This window comes from Pteropus medius, unplaced genomic scaffold, assembly GCF_902729225.1.
Source record: "Pteropus medius unplaced genomic scaffold, Ma_sr-lr_union100, whole genome shotgun sequence".
In the NCBI taxonomy this organism is placed as follows: Eukaryota; Metazoa; Chordata; class Mammalia; order Chiroptera; family Pteropodidae; genus Pteropus; species Pteropus medius.
This window is the reverse complement of record NW_024352785.1, coordinates 18,513,578-18,540,335: the sequence shown is the minus strand read 5'-3', so window position 1 is coordinate 18,540,335 and position 26,758 is coordinate 18,513,578. Positions and strand designations below refer to the sequence as shown.

At 38.4% G+C, this 26,758-nt stretch overlaps 2 protein-coding genes across 6 annotated transcripts in view; one reads left to right on the top strand and one right to left on the bottom strand.

The window, feature by feature from the left end:
* The window catches only part of MEGF10 (multiple EGF like domains 10), a 332,427-nt gene that overhangs the window by 285,168 nt on the left and 20,501 nt on the right, over nucleotides 1–26,758 (bottom strand). The gene's annotated exons all lie outside the window — the stretch shown is intronic.
* On the top strand, nucleotides 4,452–25,735 carry CUNH5orf63 (chromosome unknown C5orf63 homolog). 5 transcript variants are annotated; one of them, XM_039848596.1, is made up of 4 exons: nucleotides 4,550–4,649; nucleotides 20,605–20,722; nucleotides 24,370–24,426; nucleotides 25,096–25,735. In XM_039848596.1, exons 2-4 carry the CDS (start codon nucleotides 20,612–20,614, stop codon nucleotides 25,270–25,272), a joined length of 345 nt encoding a protein of 114 aa, XP_039704530.1. In that variant the 5' UTR covers nucleotides 4,550–4,649; nucleotides 20,605–20,611; the 3' UTR covers nucleotides 25,273–25,735. The 5 variants fall into 5 exon arrangements, with proteins under 5 accessions (XP_039704529.1, XP_039704530.1, XP_039704532.1 ...); XM_039848598.1 differs by lacking the exon at nucleotides 4,550–4,649 and adding an exon at nucleotides 4,656–4,806; XM_039848597.1 differs by lacking the exon at nucleotides 4,550–4,649 and adding an exon at nucleotides 4,656–6,358.

Sequence of the window (26,758 nt, the reverse complement as noted above, 5' to 3'; positions counted from 1 at the left end):
TGATATAAATGTGCTCAAATATTCTTAAAAGATTCCACATAGCACAAAATATTGCTATGAACTAAACCATGTTTCTCTTCATTTACATTTAAAAAGAAATATGTGGTAGTGGAAAAAAATATAGATAGGAGTTAGGAAATGCTTTCCAATCCTTGTGTCACTGTGATCTCTTCCCTAAGCTTCAATTTCTTTGCCTGTAAAATGGGGTCAGTAAAAATACATGTGCTACCTATCTTACAGAATTATTGTAAAGGATCAAGTTAAATACAACACATGAAAATCCTTGAAATACTACAAAGGTGACACAAATGTATATTGTCATTGTTATTACAAGGTCCCCATGCCACATTTCCTCAACTTCAGTCCCTGCCCCTCTTTGTGCCGGGCAGACTGCACACAATTCATTTCCTTTAGCACAGACACAACCAATCTTCTGCTATGGCACTGGAGAAGACATCGGAGGCCTCTGGTTTGGGATAAACAGTAATAGTCCTGCTCCCACAAACCTTCTGGAGGAAATCCACAGGACACTCAATTCACATCTCCCCCCACAGTCTTTTCAAAACAGATATAGAGAGGGGCATGAGTCAAGTTCCCTGTGAAAACCGTAATTTCATTGCCAGTATGGATTTAAACTTTAACAGCTTTGGTAGCCATCTGTAAAATGTCATTTCTGTTGGTTCCATCCTAGTAGTTCAAACACTAGAAAGCCACAAATCCACTTCCTTCAAAAAAAATGTATAATATATGTGCACTGTATAATATATGTGCACTCAAGCTATACTAATTTATTCTACAATTACTTTTATTTTTTAGCATTTTTATTTGGCTCTTATACTACATAATTAATGGTGTTTACAAGGAAAGTTTCTTTAACTAATGTAAATGGCATAAGTGGATTACTGAGCAAGGCTTAAAACAAATAAACATTTTTCTTCTTTGAAAATTTTCTTCACTCTCTTCTGAATGTCTGGCACAAGAGCAGAGTTTTTTAAATGTCAAGGGGGTTATAGAAATCAGGCTTCTGAAGTCCATTCTCCCCTGGTTAGACAGGCTTATAATTCTGTTTCCTGTAATGGTTGGCCTTGGGGAGGCAACAATGGCCCTGCTGACCCAACACATCCAGACTCAGAAGCCTGTCTTTTCTTTGGGAGGTTGCCACTGTTTTTCTCCATGACCTTAAACATAACACAATATCTAGCCCTTACAGATCATTTCCTGCAGAGTTTGCAGTACTAGGGATGAGACACTCAGGAGATAAACAAATAAGCTCACTATAAAGACCAGAGGAAGACCAGAAATAAAACCTACCAGGTTTCTAAATACCTCCATTGTTATGATTACATTGAGGCAATTACTGGGACTGTCCCTCCTAGTCAAAGTTCAGACTGCGTTTTTTTGAGTGGCAGCACAGAGCCAGGTTACTGTAAATTAGAGCTGGCATGACAGTCACTACCTGTCAGGACATACAATATTTTTCTAAGATATTCTCAAGGGAAAGCATTGACATCAAAAGCCATTTCTTTACTCCTGTCCTCCCAGAATCAAAGTCAGGGGGTGGGAGTGAACATGCCTCCCTCCACGCCCAACCCTTAGGAGGCCTCAGGGGGAAGCCTGGCTACAGGTTATCTCTGGAAAAACAGGCAATATGTCCTCTAAAGCAAGGGTCACCAAACCCGGGCCATGGACCAACACCGGTTTGTGGCCTGTTAGGAACCAGGCCGCACAGCAGGAGGTGATCAATAGGTGAGTGAAGCTTCATCTGTATTTGTAGCTGTTCCCCAGCACTAGTATCACCACCTCAGCTCCACCTCAGATCATCAGGCATTAGATTCTCATAGGAGCACTGGTCCCTGGTGCCAAAATGGTTAGGGACCGCTGCCTAAAGTACCCTCGGAGTTATCTCAGGAGTTGCAGACCAGGCTATATACCAGCAAGCTTTCTTTAGAACAGGCTTCAGCCTCAGAACTGAGCACGGGGCTGGCATAGCCTTGAGATCTCAAAGAACCCAACCCAGGTGAGTTTAGAACACAGAGATCTTTCACCATTTATCCAGATTCCCAGAACATAGCTTGGGATTAGATTCCAGACCTAGAGGGAAAGATATAGGTCAAATGTCTATGACAAGCATGTTTTGAGTGAACAAAACTGTACAAGACCCATCACTATACTAAGACCTTCATATAGCTAAATATTATTACTTTCACATCACTCAAAACATGTTCAAATGTGTATACATCCTACATTTAATAATTTGTCTAATAAAGGATTTTATAATTTTGCTTTTGAAATTATTTGGCTAAAGTAACTAATTTAAAATATGCTGTGATTTCTCAACACTCATCATGTATACTTAGGAATTCTCAGTAAAAGCATCTCATTTAAAGACTGCTTTCAAGTATACTGAAATTGTTATGAACACTAAATCCAGCAATTAATAAAGCACACTCATATTTTGTGACTAATAAATATTTATTAATTTTGCTTTGGCAGTTTTCTTTTTTTATTTGGGAGACAATAATATTTCCTGGTCAGACTTTAGACATTTTCCCAAGCACAGCTCGTATGCCCAACACTGTGAATCTCGTAGCTGGAGGTTAAACTGGCCCTCTGGGCTCCGGGCACTCAGCCAAGCACTCTCAACGTGACTGGGCATTGACTACAGTGAGCTCCCAGGGATTCCCAGCTGCTTCATGGGACTTCTGCCCTCAACCAAAACAATTGTGTGGATGTACCAAGTCCTGTGGCATCATCTGAACAACCCAAGAAATTCTTACTAATTAAACTCAAATTCTGTAAATTTGTGAATTTTTGACTCCTTAGAGAAATTTACTAGTAACCCATGCTAAAAGCCTTCGCTGTTGGCCTTTTGTGAAGTCATTCTTCAGGGGATGAAATCAGGTTTCACGAATCCAATTTATTTTGTGTTCTAAGAAAAAATGAGATTTGAGAGCTGATATGAAGTTGCATTTCTAGGAAGCTTTTTTATCACTACACAAAATGTGAGCTATGCATACTCTGCCAAGGTGTTTATAACTAGACCCAAGATAACTTCTTTAAAGATATATCAGCAACTGTTAGGTAGAGTACAATTTGTCAACTGACTTTTAACACCACCTTCGAAAAAAAAAATTAAGCCTTATCAGACTGTATCAACTCAAAAATAATCACAGGTAGTCTGTTGACTGTCACAAAATTTTATCTTTTGCCATCAGCAAATCTGAAGTTATAAAGAATTTGAAAACTCTACTTTCTAGATATGTCCTCTAACAATATCACATAATCAATGTGGTTTGTTTAGAGGATTTATTCCTGACCTTGGTTTGTTTTGTGTCTTTTTTAACATCACCAAAAACATATTGAGGGTACAGTGGCAAACTCATAGATACTGGCATCAGACAGCATGAGATGGAATCCCAACTCTGCCATTTTCCAGCTCTGAGGACCAGGACAAGCTATTAATCCTCCATTTCTTCATGTGTAAAATGGTACTAAGAATGCTTAATAGGATTGTTCTCAGGATTAAACAAGTTAATGAGTGTAAAGTTGATGGTGAGCAATCTATGTTAGCTTTGAGCATTAGTCTTACTATTATCCATCATTTTCTATTTACAGTACCATAACTACCCCCTGAACTTATCTGCCTCCTGCCTTCCCTGCTTGTACTCAGCTTTCACCTACCCCAACCCTTTCTCTTCTCCTTCCCAAAGATGAGTAATCCCTTCAGAATGGAAAGGTGATCAGTTCAATCCCATTCCCACATACAAACAAAAATAAGAGTAAACAAAAATTGATCCAGCTACCCTTAATATAAACCTGAAAGGCCCTGCATGGTCTGACTCCTGCCTACACTCCAACCTGTTCCCACTTCTATTCCCCACTCCCTTTATGCTGTAGCCATACCAATCAGTCTTCTTTGCATTGCCCATGCTGGGCTCCCTCCTGTTTCAGCTATTCCTAGGCCAAGAGAGCTCTGTCCCTGCCCAACCCAGCTTTACACATGCCAGCCCAAAAACTACCTTATTAACTACATCACACATACTTTTTCGTAGGTCCATATTCCTTCCCTTTCAAAGCACTAAGTTCAGTGAACTGACGACCTATTTAAAGGATCATTTCCTAACGTCTGACTTGCCTATCCAACTTTAAGTGTGGGAGGGTACACCTGCCAGTTTCATTCATAATCGTGCTCCTCATAACCTAGCTCAGTCCAGACCCGGAGGACAGAAAACATTAAATGAATGAATGAATGAATGAATGAATGAATGCATGTATGCATGCAGGGAGGGGCCAAAACGAAATAGACTGCACAATCTCAAAAAGCTGGCTAGCACACCTGACGCTCATTATTAAATGGTCTCCAAACATCCCCGGTCCCTTTTCCGTGCACTGCACCACCCTTTTTTAAATATATATATACATTTTGGCCTTGGTTTTTGCGTCTCTCCTTACATGCATAATAGCCCATGCTTCAGGGGGCGATCTCCTGGGATCTGAGATCCAAGGACACCAAGCCCAAGGGCGACGAGCCGGGACGGAAGTGTGGGGCGCGGAGCCCGAGCCGCGCGGGCTCGAGCGGAAGTGCCGGACGCAGGGCGGAAGGCGACGTAGTACCGGGCGCAGGGCGACGTAGGCGGCGGAAGGCTCAGGTGGGTGTCAGTGGACCCGCGCCAGCAGGCGGGCGCGTTTGCAGCCCCTTGCACAGAGCCGGCAGGCGGGTTGGGAAGAGGCGCAAGCCAGACCTTGGTTGTTGCGCACGCGGCCAATTTTGATTGTCATTAGAGAGACTTTAATTAAACCGAGAGTGTAAGTCCATGAACTACGGGAGTGGGGTTGTTATAAACGTGTGTGTATGTGTGTTCGCGCACAGTGGCGCTCTGGGAAATCGACAAATAATGGGCGGGAAAAGGCAGCTTTTTAAGAGAAAGCAGAAAGCATTTCAACTTAATGCTATTTACAGTGATTCACAGATGCCCCGTCCCCGGTTTAATTAACTTCCGTGAAGTGGCAATATAATCTCAATTGGCAGCCCGCTGAGATGACTGCCTTTTTAAATAAATATTTTTGAGCAGCCATGTTGACCTTTTATTGGGGATGAAAAGATTGTAAGGTGCACTAGGGGACATTGTGAGTCCAGGGCTCTCTGGACCTCCTCTCTGCTTTATTAAGCAAAAGCATCCCTCTGGGTGCTGAACAATGAGAGAATAAATCAGAGACTGTGCAGTTCTCAACAAATACTTAACCTTGTCAGTTACCCCTAACAAATATCACCTCATACAATTTTTTAAGAAATCCAAAGGTAGGAAAGCCCCAACCAAATTATTACTAACATGAATAGGCAGTGCCTGTTTCTAAGGCTGTCTTTAACAAGGAGTTTTTGGCCTGGGTGATCTTTATTCTTGTTGCTTAATAGAAAGTGTTATATATAGTACTTTATATTTTAGAGCTTGTTAAAAAATCCACAGTATGGCCCAACCTGATCTCAAGAATCTCAGTTCCTCCGGGACAGGGGTAGTGTCGAGGATCTATTCTATCCCCAACCTTTTCCAGCGCATTTAGCAACATAAGCGGAGCTCCTGTAACTACATGTTGCCTTGGGGAAGCAGCCGCTAGAGCTATGTCTTAGCATGCACGACACTGCTCAAGATGAGGTAGCTATTAGAGGTCACATTCTTTTCATTTAGTAATTATCTGAGCAATCGCTTATGAAAATACATAATGAAGCTCTACCAATATTTAGAGCTGTACACATTAAGTTTTAAAACACTTGGAAAAAGAGGTATACCCTGGAAATATTGAATGATAATAGTAATATTAGAGTAAGGCAGAACTAATCATGGTTCTGTGTGAAATTTCATAGCCTAATAACCTAGGTCCTGCTCTGCTAAGGAATTGCCTGGAACCAGAAAGTTCCTGTCATGAAAACGAAGATTGGTGTGGCCGGTGCTTTAGACAGGCACACTCCCCAGATTTTCTTTCTTCGTGCTTGTTGTGGTCAGTAGTAGCTGCCTGCCAAGGAAGGATCAATATTTTTTTTTTGTCTCCTTCACTAGAAAAAAATATGTCTATGTGGTTTTATTTAGATAGATGGCAGGTAAGGTAACAGAAACGAGGATTTTCCAGCTTGGGAATTCATTGGACTGTATTTCCATTTTATTCCAGGTCCCTGGCTCTATCGTACTTTTAAGTACCCAGACGCAATGTGGAGCTATGCCTTCAAAATAAGTTATTTTTTTATTATTAAAGTTTTGTATTTCCTAACATGTGCATACTCTAGCTGGCTGATGCATTCAGTTAACTCTGATGCCAGGGTTCAGGGTTTCATATGTTAGCAGGACCTTGAGGTGATCTGGTACTAGTAAGTTTTTTAATGTTTCTTATTTTAAATCTAATTTTGCCACTGCTTTATTCAAGGAGTGAATATCAGAGGGAGCCAAAAGCCAGCTGGACTAGTTCCTGCATGCAGTTTTAATCTTGTTTGCAATTATTTTGAAGGGGAGCAACCATCTGGATCCTGAGATGTGTAGCTACACAGGTAGCAGGGACTAGGCAAGCTTCCTTCATCCTTCCCCTAGTATCACATAGCAAGTTCAAGGGACAAAATCATTTGAAGAAGGATATGCAAAATGAAAGGTTTGGGCTAAGTTTCTCATAGGTACTATCCCATATCTCTAACGCTCCATTCCAGTTACAGCCACAGGAAACTGGAGGCATAAAAACATTACTCTCTTTTTATTTCAATCCTTATCCAAAATAAAGTTTCCAGAGATCAAGGCAAAACTCAGAATACCTTCTATTTTAAGAAAGAATCCCTCTCCAAGGATTTAAGAGCATTTCACCAATAATATCTAGTAATAACCATTTTACTGCTTCAGGCTTCATCACTGTGGTATTGTATGTGTTTGTAAATCTCCTGTCCAAGGTGTGAGTTCCTTAAGGGCAGGGAAAATATCTTAATTGCTTTTTATATTTCTAGTACCTGGCACAGTGACTGGCACATTGCAGACACTCAATGTATTAGAAATAAAAAGGCAGCGTCCCTAAAAGGAATGTGAAAACATCACTGGGAATGCAACAAGGTAGAAAAAAGAATATAAAACAGTAACCTTTCAAGGGGTTACTACATGCAGTTATAAATGCTGCAGTTATTAATGCTTTAATAAAAAAGCCTGGAATAGGGAAAGGCGTATTTGAGAATCCATGGATGGTCACCAAACTGCATTCCAGGGAGATCTGGCCTGGTCAGTTGCAGGGCCTTTGTTGTTTTAAATGGAACATGCGAGCTGAAAGGCTTCACCAGCCTTGTCTTCATACTCTCCAGGCCTGCTATGCTCAGTTTCTCACACAAACACCTGTCGAATGAATATCTGAAGCGTATCTATTTGAAGATATACCAAATTATTAGCTTACCTAGGGCACTTACATCTTGGTTTAATCATGCCTGAAGGATGGAAGACCTATGTACAGTCACTATTTTAAAGCCATGTTGCCTAAATAATACTGAAGGAGAGCAACGATCATCTTTTCTACTTTGCTAACATTCCAAAGGAGTGCAAAATCAACAAATTTTTGTATTGTAATTAGGCAGACATGTGGTATATGCTGCTTCCTATGTTGCCAGTGGAATTGCAGCAGAAACCAGAATGTTACTACTGGAAATAAATGAACTTCCTCTCATTGTTCCTGTACTTTTCATATTAATCATGAAATAATGGGGAAATGGCTTCTAGTTTGTCAGGAGGAAGGACATGAGCTTGAATTATTTGATTTTTAACTCTTTAATTCTTAAAACATGTAGTCCCTCCAGTCAACCAAGAGAATGGATACTGTTATTTCATAGAAATTAAGTAAGGCTGAGAGGCACCTTAGAACATAAGACTGAAAAAAAAAGTTCTAAATTCAGCTCTGTTTCTCCAGGTTCAAAAATGAAGTTAATCTGAATCTTCTTAGATTTAGAGATCAGAACCTCATTCTTATAGTAGAATTCTGCCTTCTAAAGCTGAGACTTTCCTCATTCTCTCTATCCTTAAATTAAGCCTTAAACATGTGGTATCTGTTATTTGGTATATTCTGAGGCTTAATGTATAAAACTTTTTGAGATTTTTTTTTTTCTTAAAGAGAGGAGGTTGAACTTGGAGACTTTTCAATTCTGAAAATTCCATGTTGTTCTCATCATGTATACAAATAGGCCATTGTTCAAAGAGCAAATATAGAGAAATGAACAAAAAAAATGCAGTGTGAAATGCTTTGGTTAAACATTAGTTTATTCATGAAGCAAGGGGATCTCCAAAGTCATTTCCCAATTCAAATATATTCTACCAGTAAAAGCTCTTAAATAACGGAATAGGATTCAGAGGATTGTAGAATCTCACATAAGTGAGGGATACTAGGGTCTGATCTCAAGAGTGGATGGTTCCCAACATTCAGATTGAGCAGTGTACTTCACGGGCCTAGGTACTGTTGGTATCACAAGTCCGAGGAAATGCTAGATTTAGTCATCAAATGTTCCAAAGTCATTCGCTACAAAATGGCTAAAAATGAATGAAACATCTTTCCAGCCTTGTGTGGTCAGGAGAATAACTTCGCCTCTTTGGCAAGATGAATTAGAAATGGAGTATTAGTGATGAATGGAAAACATTGCTTGAATGGACAGATTTTCAATTGCAAACAGTTGTTTTTAGAAATAGGATTGTGTGCTCTTTAAATAGCAAGGAAACTGGCATTACTAGCTGGGTACAATAAGACTAAGATGTTATTAATGAAATTGCCTTCTTTCTGGGTCAGTATTAAGTATCAGAGATATCTTCAAAGAGAATGGGTCATTTTGGTTAAGAAGGATAATGTAGAAAGGAGTCTGTATAATTCCTTATGCACTTTGTTCCTATCCCTTGAACTAGAATGATTTTGCCCTCATCTTAATGCTATCTGTATGGAATGAAGGCATTTTCAAATTAGTTTTTAAACTCTATTAAGCCCTCATGTATGATATAACGCAATCACATTATTCAGGTTTTCTTGGCTTTTAGGAACAGCTTTGCAGCCATTATGTCGTAATTGTACTGAACATTGTTGCACACTCTGAATTCAGAATATGCCTCTCTGGCTCCGAGCCAGATGCTGAGTCAGCGTCTTTGGGTTTGCAGATGAGGGGAGGGGTGCAATGTGTACAGGCCCTGTATGTTAACGGGAATTCGTCCAGAATCCCCTTTAGTGTCCTGGATGCTAGAGGGAGTAAATATAGGGAATATATAACAGTATATTACTGTTCCTGATTAGCATCGTCAATTTATTTTTCTCAGCTGACTGTTTTCCTGAAAATCCTTCCCTGACATTGTCATGTGCACCAACACCATTACCAAGCAGACGCCTCTGAAGCAGTGATCTGGAAAGTGTGCCTACTAAGGTCTAAAGTTTCTAAAACAAACTCTTGCTTACAATAAAGAGTCCTCTCCCCTTCTACTTCACATATGTCAGCTTGTTCCAGGCCTAGATAAACACAGTGGTGATTCTGGACAGGGAAGAGAATGCCAAGATAATGAGGGTCTGTCATTAAAAATCATTTTAAAAATGTGTTTAATAGTATGAAAGAAAAATACATTCTTCTTTTTTTTCAAAGGCACTTTTCCATCTCAGATGCTCAAACAGTTGTGAGGTGAGTGCCTGGCCACTCTAATGTCACCTCCCCCATTTCCCTACTGGGTCTTTTCTGATGCAAAGACTTCCCAGTAATGATTGAGGAGCCAGAGAAGCCAGTTTGTGATTAGCACGTGCCTTTACACTTTTGCCTGGATCTATGTATGAATTTTCATCCTCTTTAAAAGGCCAGTAGCATTTTAAAACTACTTCGCCTTCTTTGTTTGGTGCCTTTGAAGTCATGTGCTATTGCCATGGCATTTCTTCTGATTTCCCCTTCTCTGATCAGGAGGACATTTGATGCTCAAAGCCTGTGTGCACAGTTTCTCCAGGTCACTGTAAAATGAGAGAATAGAACAAGGGGTAGCAGTTCCATTTTACAGTTGATGAAACTGAGGCTTAAGGAGATGAGGAATTGCCTAACATCTCCAAACTACTTGGAGTTGCCTGTCTTTGGGGTTTATCTTTATGAAATCCTCACCCAAAAATGTATCTAGGGACTTTCCAACGTGCTGAATTCCAACTGAAACTCTGTGTGAAGAATAACTTTAAAACTCTAAATGAAGAATTATACCATTTGTGCATAGTTCCCCTGACTGATGATTTAGTGGGAGTTGTATTCATTTAAATTTACTTTGACCTCTCTACACAATTTATTCGAAACTATTTTGGAACAAGTTTTGTCTTTAAAGATGAACAATAAAATCCAACTTTACCATGACCTGGGAAGCTTCTGTTTTGATATACACGGGTTGAAGATACCGTTAAAATGATAGCGGTACTGAATTTTTCCATCTTTGAAAACATAAAGGCAAGTATTGGGAAGGAGCAACTGTAAGAGAAGTGGCCTTTGTTCAAAAGCTACCAAGGGGAAACCTCAACTCCTCACAAACTAAATTTCAGTTCCCTAGTCTGTAATTCTGTGATGCCTGGGTAAGCTAAGCCAATACCTGGTTGTAAGATATTGTCTGGTCTGGATAGTCAGGCTTACCTAGACTTAGTGACATCCTTAGTAGATGATGAATACGTTGGTTCTTTAATCAGCAATGTTCGATCTTAGAAATTCCTATTTCATTAATGTCCACAATCTGAAATTTTCAGCTATTTCTGTTTGAAATATTCTTCAATTTTGCAATTTCCTCTTTCTGATAATACTATATCAGAGATTTAAATCTCCCACTTGAGGCCAGTAAAAGCACATTTCAGCCACTAGAATCATCATCATCATTATTATTAATGACAACATCTTTTAGTATTATTTAGTAATAAACAAGCTTTATTTCTATATTCTGCTTTATAATTTATACAAAGATTTTTACATTTACTATCTCTTTTTAAGACATCCAATCGACTGTTTTTTGGTAAATATAAAAATTTATTGAGGTATTTTTTGCCTCCACTCTTCTATTTCATAGCCTCCATCCTCACCAGAAATATCTACTTTTAGTTAAGATGTTAAATTAGGCAAGAACCAGACATTTTAGGGGTAGGCATTGGTTGGAAAATTTCATTCATTTGAAGCACCATCAGATATAGGTGATACCTATTCTAGTTCAAGCCCTCATGACTCTTTTTGACAATGGGCCATTCCCTCATCCTGGAAATACTTTTTCCCTTTGGCTTCTGCGATGACACTTTCCTGGTTTTCATCCTACCTCGCCAACCTTCTTTCTGCCTCCTTTGCTGGCTCTTCTCTACCCAACTCATGATGTCCTGGGCCCTCTTCTTTTTCTTTTTCTATATTATTCAGATGATCTCATCTAGTTCCCAAGCTGTGAATACAAATCCTAAACTTGTGGAGTCTCAAATTTTTATCTTCAGCCCTGGCTTCTCTCCTGACTACCAAACCTGTTTGTTCCACTCTCTGCTTGAGCTCCAACTTGTCCCTAACTGAGCTCTCAGTCTCACACATACCTCAATCTCTTCCTGCCATAGTTTTCCTCATTTTAGTAAATAGCACTGCCACCCGCCAGAGGCTCAAGGCCAAAACTGAGATTGCTCTTCCTGTCATCTTTAACTCCTCTTATCCAATTCATTAACAAGTCCTATTAGCTGTGTTTCTGCCCTAGACTATTGCAGTAGCCCCAGAACGGGGTGCCTGCTTCTCTTTTCATCCCCCAACAATATATTCTTCACACAGCAGCTAAAGTGACTTAAATGTATATGAGATCACATCATTTCCCTCCTCTAAATCTATATCATACTTAAAATAAAACCTCAATTCCTTAACAGAGCCCATAAGGCCTCAGGTGATCCAACCCCAACAGACCATTTTTTGTTTTAAATTAATTTATTTTCAGTTTCAAGTATATAGTACATTGGTTAGACATCTATATAGTTCATAAAATGATCCCCCCAATTACTCCCTCCCTCCCCTGACCCTCCACCTAGCCAACGTGTTAATGCTAACTGCATTCCCTATGCTGTGCTTCCCATCCCCGTGACCATCCATCAGCTACTAATTTGTACTTCTTTAACCCTTCACCCCATTCTCTCAGTCCTCCAAATCTCCCTCCCTTTTGTCCGTCACCAAATTGTCCACTATATTTATGAGTCTGTTTTGATTAATTTGTTCTTTTTATTCCTTAGATTCTGCATATAAGTGAAATCATATAGTGTTTATCTTTCTCTGTCTGACTTAAATACCTTCTAGATCCATCAAAGCAATATCTTTTTCCATCCCCTTCCTTTTAGTTTGTATGTGTTTTTTAATCTGAAGTGAGCCTCTTGTAGGCAGCATGTGTAGGGGTTTTGTTTTCTTATTCTTTCAGCCACTCTATCTTTTGGTTGGAGCACTTAATTCTTTTCCATTTGAGATATTTGTTGATAGGAATGTAGTTGTTACCATTCTTTATTCCTGTTCTTGATACATGTTTTTTCTTCTTAAAGAAGACCCTCCAACATTTCCTGTAATACTGGCTTGGTGGCAATAAATTCCTTTAGCTTATTTTTGTCTGGGAAGCTCTATATTAGTCCTTCAACCTTAAACGATAGCTTTGCTGGATAAAATATTCTTGGTTGTGGATCCTGGGTCTTCATCACATTGAATATTTTTTGTCAAGCCCTTCTGTCCTGCATAGTTTCTTTTGAGAAATCAGCTGCCAGTTTTATGGGTGCTCCCTTATAGGTAACTGTCTATTATTCTCTTGCTGCTTTTAATATTCTTTCTTTGTATTTAACCTTTGGCATTTTAATTATGATGTGTCTTGGTGTGGGCCTCTTTGGATCCCTGGTTTTGGGGATTCTCTGAGCTTCCTGGGGTTTTATATCCATTTTCTTTACCAAGTTAGAGAAGTTTTCCATCATTATTTCTTCAAACAGCTGTTCAACATCTTGATTTTCTTCAGGTACACAGATCAGATGGATATTTGGACCCTTAATAGTGTCTCATATGCTCTTTAAATTATTTTTATAGTCTTGGCATCTTTTTTCTGCCATTGTGATTGAGTGTCCTTGGTTTTCCCGTCCTCTAGATAGGTCATTCGATCTTTTTTTTTATTCACTTTGTTTATTCCTTTGTTTATTCCATTTAATGTACTTCTCATAACAGATAATGTGTTCTTCATTTCAGACTGGTTCCCTTTTATCACTTCCACTTCCATTTTTATGTTTTTTATCTCTTTGTTGAAGTTCTCACTGAATTTATCTACACTTCCCAAAAGTTCATCGAGCAGCTTTATAACCAGTGTTTTGAACTTTGCATCTGTTAGATTACTTGACTCCATTATATCTGGATCTCTGTTCTGTTCTCTCATATAGTTTCTGCTTCTTTATTTTCCCATTTTGGCTGCCTTTCTGTGTCTGTTTCCATGTACCAAGCAAAGCTCCTAAGTCTCCCGGTCTTATTAGTGTGGATTTGTGAAGTAGGTGTCTAGTGACACAGCCCTGAGAGGGGTTCAGCTGCAGGCCAAATTTAGCCCAAGCTTCTGCCCCTCCAGGGCCACCTGTTAAGATTCAGTAAGCAATCCAACTATATGCTGTGCTTATAGTTGCCTCAAAAGGCCACACCAGAAAGCGAGGCCAGCTGGCTCCAGTGTGAGTCTTGGCACTGCTCAGCAAGGAGCACCTGACTCGCTGAGGATATACGTGGATGTGGCTTGGGTGGGGCCGCGAGTTGGGGGAGGCGGGCTTTCAGGGAATCTTCTGGGCGAGCGACCTCTGTTATCCAGTTTGATGACTTCTCGGCTATGGTGGCAATGTCCACGCACTGGGAGCGGGGGAGGGCTTAACAGGGAACAATGGATACCCCCGGCACTTCTGTACAGAGCGATTCTCGCCTTGGCCCTCACTCCCTGTATGTCCCTGGTGTCCCTGCATGCAGCCAAATGGGCACTGGTGCTCAGAGGGAGCAGGTCTGTCACCATGAAAATCTGCTCGCGGACGCGGCCCCTTTAAGAGGCGACGGCCGCTGCTGCTGCCACAGCCTCCATCTCACTCAGTCACTGAAGACCAGGCAACCAGCCAGCATCCTCACCCCGTCCTACTTTCTGCTATTGTTGGATTTCTCCCTAGTTGTATGGCTTGTTCATCAAGATCCCAGGCGATTTTCCTTGCTACTGCTCCTCGTTTCTGTCACAACTTTGATTTGGTCACCAGAGGAATGAACAGAGCCTCTATCATTTACACCATTTTTTTTCCTCTCCACGACAGACCATTTTTGAACCCCTTCTCCTGCTACTCTTCCCCTTGTTTACAAACACACGGTCCTTTTTGTTCTTCCAATAAGTCAAGGTTATCCACACCTTAGAGCCTTTGCACTTACTGTTCCCTGTCCCTGAAATGCTCCTCCTTCAGATGGTCCTCACCCTTTAGTCTCAGTAAAATGACACCTGCTCAGAGTATCTTAAAGGATCTGCCTTGGTCGCCATCACATCACCCTGTTTTACTCCCTCCCCTCTACTTATCACTAATACTATCTAATATTAAAGAGACCCTTTAACGTCACTAAACTATGGACCCTATGAAAGCAGGTACCTTGCTTTCCTGTTCACCACTGACCCCAGCACTTATAATAGTATCTAATACTTGGAAAATATCAGATAATTATTGAATGAATAAATGAATGGCTCTCATCCCACACTTAGATTGTCATAATTGACCTCTAACTCTTTCCCACCTCCATTTTCCTTTCCTCTGCAGTCAGTCCTGCATGGTGCTGCCAGATCAATCTTCCAAAACACTGATTTTATCACATCACTCTCTCATTTAGAATCCTTCAGCGGCTCCCATCAAACAGGCCACAGCATTTTAACCCCAGTGCCTTTGTGTCTAACCCCAACTTTGTAATCCTTTTTTCTACATATCCCAAATCCTCTGTGATTTAGGATCCTTCTCTTGTGAAACCACCTCCAATCAGCCCACAGTACTCTTCTCTTCCTTTCTCTCATAACATTTAAATTTGTCTGTTAGATGTCCCTGTTGTAATCTCTCCTGTTGTTTACATTGTTTCAGTTAAGAATTTAACTCCCTTCTCCTGAATCTAATGAAGTACATCTATTCTTGTTGCTTGCATCTAGCATGTGAAGTTGATTTCTCCACATGAGAGTTTTATCTGGAGGGGAAGAAATGAACTAAATACCAGGCAGGATGAAGAGAAGAAGAATAATTTTACTTAATTTTACTTAAAATTTGAAGGAGGTGGGATATGAGGACAGAATGCATGTACTATGGGTGGATATGTAAATGATATATACCTTCAGTGAAACTGTAATCTTACTGGATAGGCAAGGCCCACACTTTAAACAGCTTGTTGAATGTAAATTAATATAGCACCCATTGAGCACAAACAGGAATAGAAACAGCCAGACACTTGGAAATCTCACAGCCATGGTAATAATGTGAAGGGAAGTAAAAAGGGGTTTTGTCTCTAGGCACTTCTCTGACCAGTCATATCTTTCTGGGACTTATTCTCTACTGGCTTCTCTGGCCCCTGTGTGGTGAGACTGTTGGCAATGAAATCTGGAAGTAGAAGCTGCAGGGAGTGTGGTGGACGTGTAGTGTGAGAGGCCGCTTCTCACTCCCTGAGGCTGGTTTCATGAGTTATGAGGGATCAAATTAGCAGTCCAACTGCATAGTCAGAATGAAGCTGTGGTGATCATTTTGCAATATACACAAATATCAAATCATGTTGTACAACTGAAACTAATGTTATATGTCAGTTATGTCTCAATTTAAAAAAAGAATGAAGCTGAACATAAGGCCATGTACAAGTGGGCCCATAGGTGAGTGGTTAGCTCAGGGTCTTTGTTACAACATCTTGTTTGAGTTGGCTCCACCTCCTAGGCAGTTCTCCTGGCCAGGTACTCTGCTGAGGCTGAGGTGCTGGAAAAGTACCTGAGATCTCACTCATGCCAGTGACTGAGGGCCCCACTTCAAGCTGGGCCTTCTACTCCCTACTCCCTGATTCTATTCTATAGCCTCATTCTAGTCCTGCTTAGCCCCTTGGATTTGACACCCCAAAGTATCTGCTCAATTTTCGGCTTTGACTGTATCCCTTTTATGTTGCCTCTCTTTGTTATACTTGGCTCCAAACTTACACCCAAGATCTCAGATTAGGTTCCTAATCGTTTGAGAGAGAGGGATGTTTGGACACAGCTGACTGACCAAAAAGCACATAAGAGCACTGGTAAGGATTCACTTGTCCCTGTTTCCCTGGATTAGGTAGAGCCCAGTGACCTAGATGAGTCCCTAAGAGCAACCTCACCTCGTTACATAAACTTCAGTAATCTAAAATAATGGTTTGTTCCCAGTAGGGCATGCGCACATGTGCACATGTGTTTGTGTGTTCTTTGGGTAAAAATAGGAATTTCTAGTTCTTTGGGTAAAAATAGGAATGTTATACTTAGATGTAATGAATGTGAAATGGAGCACTTAACATCTCACATGGCACAAATGACTCTTTATGGAACACAGGTTCAGTGAGAGCTATGGTAATAGTGTTTGGTTAATGTCAGCTCAGCATTAAATTTGCATTACACTCTTGTGAAGAAGCTCCAACATTACCTGTTAATAACTCAGGCAGTATCTGGGCTTATATAGACTTTTTGATTTTGCACATGAACTAACAGTGCAGCTTACTGATGAGGAATCATGTGAACTTGGAAATCTGGTGTGCCAAAGGATTCTTTGTATCAATAAAAATTCTGGTCAGTGAAGGTCAGTTTCTCTACTCAAGCAAAAACAATGTTGTTTCCTTTCTAATCAGCCACATACAGTGTTTGAAAAATCCAAGAGCCCCACATAAGTGATGTGCAGCCATAACCTGGGCAGCTCCTCATGCAAGAAATGAATAATCCTTAATAAAGGCTTAAATGACCCTGGCTTCTTGCTGTACTATAATCAGTTGTTTTAATGGTATACCTTCAGTGCTTTGCAGAGAAAATGCTATGAAGTTAAGTTATCTTCCTTATCTTGCTTCAAGGAGGGCTGAATTGGTCCAATCAGTCCTCCCACCATGTTGTGCTTGATTCTGTTATAAAGACCACTGAAGTCAGCCTTGGTTTTGTTGAAAAGCCAGCATTCCCTTTCTCTTTCAGGGTGATCTGTGCCTCTGAGCAACAGTGGACTTGAAACAGCAGGAGTCACCATCTTTATTGTTAGTCTGTGGAATTAGTTTTAGGCATATTCTAAATCCAGTGTTATGCCTTTTGCTTTTTTTTTTGGTCTGTGACAAAGATGACCCAAATGTGCTTCTTTGATATTATGAACACAGCTCTTTTTGCTCATATCATAGAAGCATACAACAAAATACAAAGGATAAAATCGTGTCTGTGTGTAGTAAGAACACGCATTCCATAACTAAATTCAATGACATAATCAAAAAGGTGTTGTCCTCTCACAGTCATGAGCTAACAGGCAGAGACCACCTTTCAGAATATTTTTTTATAGTGCTGAGATACTATTCAAAAATAATAGAACTAATGAAAATGTCACATTGACAGAGTAGCCTGTATTAAGATTTTACTTCAAGAAGGCATGATTCAGTGAATGTGACATTGACAGCAGTGGTACTAGGGTTTACAGAGTTAATAAAATATTCTAAAAATACTATAGAGTTCCAATTGGAATGTATCATTTTTCATTTTACTTTTTATTTCTAGAACTAAGTGGACTCCAGTGTTCAGAATTTTAGCCATAATGTCTTATTTCTACATAGAAGAGGTAAATGGCACTTTCCCTTTATATCAGACTTTCATATAATTTTCCAATACAAAGAAATAAGTTATTTTAACAATGTGGCATAATGTATGTACCTTAGGGCATTTGGGAAATATGCAGATAGTAAAATTACATAATTCTAATGCATTTCTCAGTAAATGAATATGGGATGTTTAAGTGATTAAATACTTGCAACAAAGTAGAAATGGAGACTAATAGTAGAAAAGAGAACTAGTTTTAAATAAAATGGTTGTAGCACTGCTGAAGACTACTTAGCTCTCTGGGTTGGTTGAACAAATATCCAGCAAATCTGGAATGAATAGCAACTCTGTTTACCATGACAGGCTTTATTTGTCTTGGGCACAACCAAGACCACATGCTGTGTTTTGTCATGTTGGAAATACTAAAGCAGATTTCCATTGTGAATGTGAATATTTTTTTAAAGCCTTCACACCTCAGTCTCAACTCAGCTAGGTAAAAGCAATGTTTTCCTTTCCTTACCAGCCAGACATCAATAAATCTTAAATCTTAAATCTTTCCATCAAAGGCATGTAGCTGCAGTTCACTGTCCTACTTGTCGTCTTACATCACGGTCATAGATGGCCTGATCCTTCTCATTTCCAAGACTGTCTTTCTACCTCTACTCTAACAAAACTCATTTTTAATTTTCTTTCTCCTCCATATAGTACAGCTTCTTTAACTCCATCCCCTAGGAGGGTGTGCTACTATTGGCCTAGGGCTGTCCCAAAACCAACAATGCAGAAATATCTACCTAGCATAAACATAGCTAACATTCTACTTTCCCCCCTCATTTATATCCTGTGTAGACAAAGCCATGTTTAGCAGCTGTTGTCTCCAACCACATTTGGAGTTGTTGATTCTGCTGAATTTATGGGAAATGTGTTTACCAGGGCTTAACACTTAGTTGAGAGTAGCACAGCATATTGTGAAATTGTTTAGATCCACTTTCTACCTTGGAATAATGCTGGGTAGCAGATTTTTGCAAAATTCTCATTACATCTCTTTTTTATTCATTATCCTGATCGTTTAGTTAGTGGGGAGATCCAGTGAGGGTTTAAGAGTGAAGGAAAGAAAATTGCTTTCATGGATTGGAATCTCTTTGTCCTATAGTCTTTATTCTAGTTTGATATGGGTTGGTGTTTTTCTCTAAAGTCATATCATTCTGTCTGAAATGAGTTTAACCTTACACTGAGAAGCCCGGTCACCGGTAGAGATTAGCGTGTAATTAATACAATCACGCTGTGGAGCAAAGCAGAAGGAGATTCAAGGTGGTGGCAAAAGGGTTGGGACCAGCTGCAGCACACTGGCCCAAAATTTTGTGGACACCCTGAGAAGCACTAACCTTTAGTTATGATATGAGATATGCCCAAATAGTGACTGCTATGCACACTGAGTATCTGATCAGAGTTAACGGTGAGACTAAAGATGGGGAGAAAGGCTCACCTCAAAACCTTTAACATCCAAACAAATATTTGAACATCTACTATGTTAATTATAGATACTTGGGCTACTGGGTGAATAAGTACCTGCTCTTATGGAACTCATATTGTAGTAGAAAGGAGATATAGGTAAAGAAATAGATAGTGAAGGATAAAAGAAAACTACAGCAAGGTATGAGGAAGGAAAGTGGTGGGCTGACCAATATTGGTAAGATAATCACTAAGGCGTTTCTAAGGAGGTGACATGAACCCAGGACAAATGAGGAGAAGCTACTTAAAGGCTTTTCATACAGAGGGACAGCAAGTGTAGAGATCTTGGTGAAGAAAAGATCTTTGGGTATTTAAGGAAGAGAAAGAGAATCTTTGTGGCTGCAACTTTTCAAGATAAGGGAGGGAAAAGTGATAGATGAAGTTGAAGAGAGAAAAATAAAGCAAAGTTATGAAAATCCCAGGAATAAATTCATCTTGGGAATATTGCTGAATGATAAAGCCAATAGTACATATTTGTTTTAAAAGTGAAATGATCATATTTGGAGTTTTAAGGACAAAGCTGGAGACTCAGTAGAATAGCTAGAAATAAGTAGGGTATCTTATGTCAAACAAAGTAGCAGCATGAGGGAGCTTCAAAGCCTAGTGTTTGACATACTGCTATTATCAAACTGTTCTTATTGGAATATCTCCAGCAGAAACACTAGCGCATTTGTGTGTTTTCAAAAATGATGGTAATCTCCTTTTAAAACACTTCTTGAAGAGGTGAGCTTTTTGTTTCTGACAAGTTAACTCTGCCTAACTCTCCTCTATGGCTCCTCTATGTACAGTTCTGTGTTTCCCCATCTCTTGCAGCAGAGGGGCATAAATCTCATGAGTGATAGCCTTATCCTTCATCTAGGGAGTTGTGCTGCTTACTTATCGTTTCCTTTACTGTGATAGTGGTTGGATGTTGTTGAATGCTTGCTAATAAGATAAGCTATTTCTGTGAATAAAAACTATCTCAGGAAACCTCCACATATTAGGGTATCATCAGGATGCTAGCAAAATCTGCAGGTGAAATTTAATTTTGTATTCAAATTAACAAACCCATGCAGTTTGCTTACAGAAACCAAGTGATTAGGCACACAGCTAATCCATAAATATGCATTTTTTTCCCATTCTAAATTTGGTTTTGTTTGGAATGCAGTGACTATGGAGGCATCGTGGGGACTAGGCAAACATCTGGTCCTCTCTGACACTCCTGGACTCTAAGAAGCAATTCTGAAGCCTTCAAATTTCATCAATGGCTTGCAGCTTACTGCTCATATTATAAAAAGCAAAGTCTAGGGCACATAAATTTACTGGTCTGTTTTTCTTTTGGCAGAATTAAGATGCTCTGGTTTCAAGGAAATAGTATGCAACTTGCCAAATACTCCTTTCTACTCTTGAGAAATCTGTCTGCCTCTAAGACTGTTCTGCCTGTATTGACCTTATTCACAAAGGTAGAGTGAAAAGTAAAATTACTACTTTAAAAACAAAGTATTAAAATTGTTGGGTGAAGAAAGTTGTACATTTAATAAAGAAGAAAAATGTTGAAAGGAAAGCTAAGAAATAAACTTCCTTCCAAACTGCTCAATTTTACAGTTCCAATAACAACAGTAGTAACTCTGTTTCCTACCCAGATACTTTATTGTCTCACAATTAGAGAATACATTGATATATATATATATATATATATATATATATATATATATATATATATATATATATATATTAGTCATATGATCCCTACATTGAAAGAAAGAACTATCATATTATAATATGATGTTTACAAATGTATCTCTTAGAAACTTGGTTCTTATCTGTGACAGTTATATTCTATAAAGTCATCACAAACATTGAATTAATGAATACTGAATCATTGTTCCTTGGGAAAATACAGGGTTAGATTCCTATGAGTTTCTGGTAACAATATTTTTGTCAGTCAATCAATACATAACCTGTTTATGTGTGTCTGTTTAAAGGCACCTAATTTAACATATATTGTTGGTTCATTAATATTGAACTCACAGCCAACAGCACTATAACTCATGCCTGAACAAAGCTTATCTAACACAGTATGTCCTCCATAAGGCATATTACAGCTTTCTTGTGCTTAGAAACACTAGATAGCACTTCTGCACTATGCTTGGGGGCCATGTTAAACAGCAAAATGAACAAAAAGCACAAAAACGCAAGAACATGGCATTAAATAGACCATGAAAAGGACACTTGTTTACAGTATGAGCTGAAACGAGAAGGCAGAGCATCATCTTACACAATTTCAGCAGGGAATGTGTACTTTGGGTGACTCAAAATTTTCTCTGCCTTGTGCATGCAAATGTCTATGAATGACTTGCAAAATCACTATTCTTATTGATCTTGAGGTTACAAATAAAGTTTTAATGAATAGGTAAATTCGTAAATCCACAAATAATAATGATTGACTACACTTGTTTTCTTATCTGTGACACTAGTTTTAAGCCATGAAGCTAGTTTAAATTTTTAAAGAGCTTTTTGTCCTGAAATTTATAATACAAGCATTATTGATTTCCTTTTGATATTTAACATTACTTTGTGTGGTTTATAATCAAAAGAGAAATAAAGTGCAGGGTAACAGAATTAACTGTAGTGAATAATACTGCAATTCAAATGAAAAAGCTCTTGTATTTCATAGATTTTTCAGATTTCAGGCATTTTAGCAATTTGATAATATCTGATGGGTTACCTAATAATAAAGTTTAATAAGTTTTTAAAAATTAATTTCTTGGTGAGAATAGTTAATCTAAACTACTTTTCATATCCATGAGTATATATTATACTGTTGTATATATTACATAAAAATTATGGAATAAAACTATTTTACATGTGAGAATTAACCACAAAAATAAAATAATCTCTTAAGACTAATGGTGCTCAGCCTAACTATTCTGCACTATTTTTCAGTTTGAGCAACAGCCAAGTTAGCTGTAAACATTTGTAAAAAATAATAATAATAATAATAGAAAATATACACTAATCTTCCATTCACCTTAAAATTTGTACTGAACCCTCAATCTTTGTTATCAGGCATTTGATAAGATATCACTCTCACCTTCAGGAGTTCACAATCCAGAGAAAGAAAAAGCACAGTATTGAGTCTCTTTCAGTTATAAATAATAGAAAGTACTTCCCAGAGTAGCTTTAACAAAAAAAGGGATTTTATGGGTTGGTCTGGTTTCAGGAGTAGCTTCATTCTGAAACTGAGCACATGACCAGTCTCTTCAGCTCTGCATCTTCTGGGTTAAATCTGTCCTGACTCTGCCTTTTCTCATGGATGACTGCAGTTGTCCCAAGCCTCAGATCTCAATATATTGGATATCTACATAAACACCAGCAAAAGCCTCATGGCTCTCTATTGGCTCTGATGGCTGATCCCTGAACCATTCATAGCCAAAGGGATAGGATGCCCTAACTGCCTCGGCCTAAGTCAGGTGTTCTAACCTTGTTGTTTAGAAATGAAGTCAACAGTATGCTGAGAGCGGTTCCTGTGAGGCAAAATCATAGCAGTCTTGCTACAAGAAAGGGGCATGAGTGGTTGACAGCCAACCCAACAAATGTTCACTACAATTCAGAAGCTAGAATAAATGCTCTATTGGTACCATGGAAAATCCTAGACAAGGATGTTTGAATGGTCCAGACCACTGGGTCTTATCCTTTTTCAGTTCATAGACCTCTTTAAACTTTGACAAAACTTTACTCATAAAAATACACACACGTGATAATTTGCACAGACTTCCATGGGCACCAGCTTTTAACAACAAAAAAAACCTGATCTAGGCTCTACTAAAGTTTTTTACTTTAAAAGCAAAATGTTAGTACATTTGATACTTCTGAAATTTAGCTTGTTCTTATTTTGCTTTTAAGATCCTCTGTTGACTTTTTGAAAGGTTCTCAGAAAATGTCAACATGATTATCTTAAAACGTCACAGACCATCCATAATCTGTTTATTGATGATGCTAATAGTAACAATAATGAGCCTAATTTCCTGAACCAGGAAATTAGGGCCAGAAAGATCCTTCTGAAGGAAAACTGCCTTTTGAAGATCTGGGTCCTTATTTCAAAACAAGCTATGAGTTAAGCGGGAAGAAGGGCCTTTCTTTAATAAAACAGTTCATTTCTTCCTGTTATTTTAAAAAGCAGATTTTATATAAATATCAATAATGTTGACTCTATTTTGAGCTCATGCAAGAGAACCTATAGCTAGTCCTTGTTCATAGAGTCAAGGACTGAGAAGCCTTTAAAGTCTGCCAATGACTCATAGCATTCTCAACAGACTTCTCCATTATACGGTTAGAGTACAAACAATAGGCACTGAAACTTGCTTGCTCCGCAAGTGGAGAATTATCTGGAAAACCTATAACTGGCACTTATAATGAGAAAACAGACTAAACATTAAAGAGTTGGTACAATGATCATCAAAAAAAATTTTTTCCCCTTTTTAAAGATGGGGTATTCACTATCTAACTCCATCTCAATGGGTTTATTCCTGTGAGTAGATTAGGAAAAACAGGCCGGCAAAGCTCAGTGCCCCCCATTCAAAACTGACTTTTAGCCATTCTCGTGATGTCAGCCCGGCCAGGAAGGTGCTCCTGACCTAGGAAGGACAAAGATATAGGACTATATAGATCAGTGAAAAATAATCTACCCAGGTATCAATTAGATGATGACAATAACAAAATATGTAAGCATCTAAATGTATTGTGTATATGGGTATGTATATATGTATTTATATGTAATATCTAATAAATTCAGATGCTTACATTTGTTACACACATATATGTGTGTGTATGTATATGTATATATGTAAGTATAACAAATGTAAGCATCTAAATTTATTAGATAGATTTTGGAAAAAAACCAAAACAACTAAAAAATGCTGAGAGCCCATTTACCATGAAATACTAGCTATTTATAAGATTCTATGGCAGTGTTTTATTTTGGAAATAAAAGTATAATTAACCTGGTAGTAAAGAGTCCTTTAAAATAGGTATAATTTGCTTCTTGTGGTTTTTGCCAGGCTTCATGCTATTCTTTGGGTTTAATGGCTTTATTTTTTTCTTCCTGTAGGATCCATGTCCCCTTTGTGATGAAGCTAAGGAAATACTGGAGCCTTATAAAAACAGGGTAATATAGCACAGTGTGGCTTTTTGTATATGGAATAGATAGTGTATGTGATATAAGGTATCCACCCTGATCCTTTCTTTGGGAAAAGATATTAAATAATTTTTCATTCAAATTTTCTTTCTATTCTTCAGAGAGAGGTTTTAGTGCTGATTTCCATAAAACTCATTATCCCTAAGTACTATTCTCTGAGTAGTACTGTTTTTTTTTTTACTCTGACTCTTAATATGAGTCAAAATTAACTAGCAGGTTCAATATTCATGCTTTCTTTAAACTTTTGTCTTATTCCTTTTTCTCTTATTTTGTCATTTCCATGGAAGTGTTCTCCTGTAGCAAACCATGATGCCTTTCCCATTTCTAAAACAAAAAAATGTCTTTCCTGATTCTCAGGCAGCTTCCCAGTTGGGACATGCTTTATATCATTGGGAACTGAGTAGTGCCTGGATGGTATACCAGAAAAGTGGCAAAATCAGGAATTAGGGAATTTAATGAAATCAATCAAGTTGTAGAAATCAGGAATATTAGATCACAAACCAACAACAACAAAAACCTCTCAGCATTAGAACCAGTCTGGGGATCAGTTTGCCACTGTAGTTTGTGACTGTAGTCACTGTAGTCATTGCATCATTCCATGTCCTCAAAATATAGAGTTTTAGTCTGTCTCTATTTCAGTTTATTTTACAGGAGGTGGACATCACACTTCCAGAAAACTCTGCTTGGTATGAAAGGTATAAATTTGACATCCCTGTCTTTCATTTGAATGGCCAGTTTCTGATGATGCATCGAGTAAACATCTCCAAACTTGAAAAACAGCTCCAGAAACTTGAGCAGCAAGATGCTAGAGGCTGATGAATGCCCTCATGATTTTCCAGCCTCGCTGTCCAAAAGACATCTTCCTGAGGAAATGACCATGGCCTCATACTCCTTTTGTCACTTTCACACAGTCCTAACGATGTTCTGAACTCAGTGGTGTCAAGTAAATGTTGACTTGCCTCTCCTGATTGATGGAAGTACCAGTGTGGGAACTGTTTACCTGTTGGCATTTTATAAAATAAGAAGAGTGTATTGGCGGAAAGGGGATGATGGAGGGTGGAAGAAATCTATTTATTTTTCTTTTTTTTGTATTAATATGGAAACATTTCACATTCATTGGACAGTGCTGTTTATAGGAAGAAGGCTCTGCATCTCTGCTGCTGCCCTAAGGGCTTAACTTTTTAATGAAAGAATAAATGCTCTTCCACTCAGTAGATAAAGTAAATGTGAATTGTTAATAACTGAGCACAGTCAATAAAGGGATGTTTTAACAAATACATCTGAAGCCTATTTCCGTGGAATTTAATAATACCTGTTTAAAATTAGAGCTCATTTTTAGGGATAGAAGAGAATAATTATCCTAGCTTAAGAGGCTTCATTTGAGAAAGAAAAAAAAAAAGACTTAAGCTCCCAAAATGCATATGAGTCTCAACATGCTTTTCATGTAGTCAGTGAATTGATTTGTAATATTTGAGTACTGTTTGGATAGTTTTTCAGTTATCATCAATTGAGTTAACTAAGCTTATAAAATAGTAGTTTTATCAGGTTTTAAAATCTTGGGGAAAATTCACTTCTGACTATAACTGGACAGATATGTCATCTAAAGACAAAATATTCTTCACCATTTTATATAAAGTATTAAAAATGTATCTGTGTACTCTTATTTATATGTAGTGGGGTTTGGCCAATATAGGAATGGGTTCATCTAAAAACAAAATTGCCTGTCCCTTTTAAAATCGCATCATTGCAATTTCATCTATAATGAAATTCTTTTGTGAACTATTTTAATGAATTTGGATATTATGAGTCCCTCAGTTAAATATAAATTTGATCGGCATGATTTATTCTAAGAAATTACAGAATATTAGAGCTGTCCAACCTTAGATATTGTCTTGTCCCGTCCCCCACCCCCACCCCTTATTTTATACATGAAGAGAAATCTGACATTTAGAGAGTTTCACCGACTTAGCCTGAGGCCACAGTCAGTCAGCTGTCAGACCAAGTCTTGCCACCCACCCCAAATTTCCAGTACTACCTGGGCTCACCACAGGGGTATCATGTTATCTCACATAGAGCATCTTCAACCATTCTTCAACAACACAGATTAGGAAGCAACTTTAAAAGCCTTCCAAGATAAGAGAGGTAAAAATTTTATAATTGAATAGCAACGTTTATAATTTATAAATTTCTGGAACACATCTTATTTGATTTTATAAATATTTATTGAGCCCTGTGGTAGGCAAAATTCTAAGATGACTCCAATGGATGCTCATCCTTGTATTCCTTCCCTTTTGAGTGTGCA

Excerpts from the sequence above, each read along its gene's own strand:
- CUNH5orf63 (XM_039848595.1), top strand. The coding sequence starts at position 4,467 with ATGCTTCAGGGGGCGATCTCCTGGGATCTGAGATCCAAGGACACCAAG. Across the intron at positions 4,650-24,369 it reads GTAGGCGGCGGAAGGCTCAG|GATCCATGTCCCCTTTGTGA; the intron begins GTGGGTGTCAGT and ends TTCTTCCTGTAG. Across the intron at positions 24,427-25,095 it reads TGGAGCCTTATAAAAACAGG|TTTATTTTACAGGAGGTGGA; the intron begins GTAATATAGCAC and ends TCTCTATTTCAG.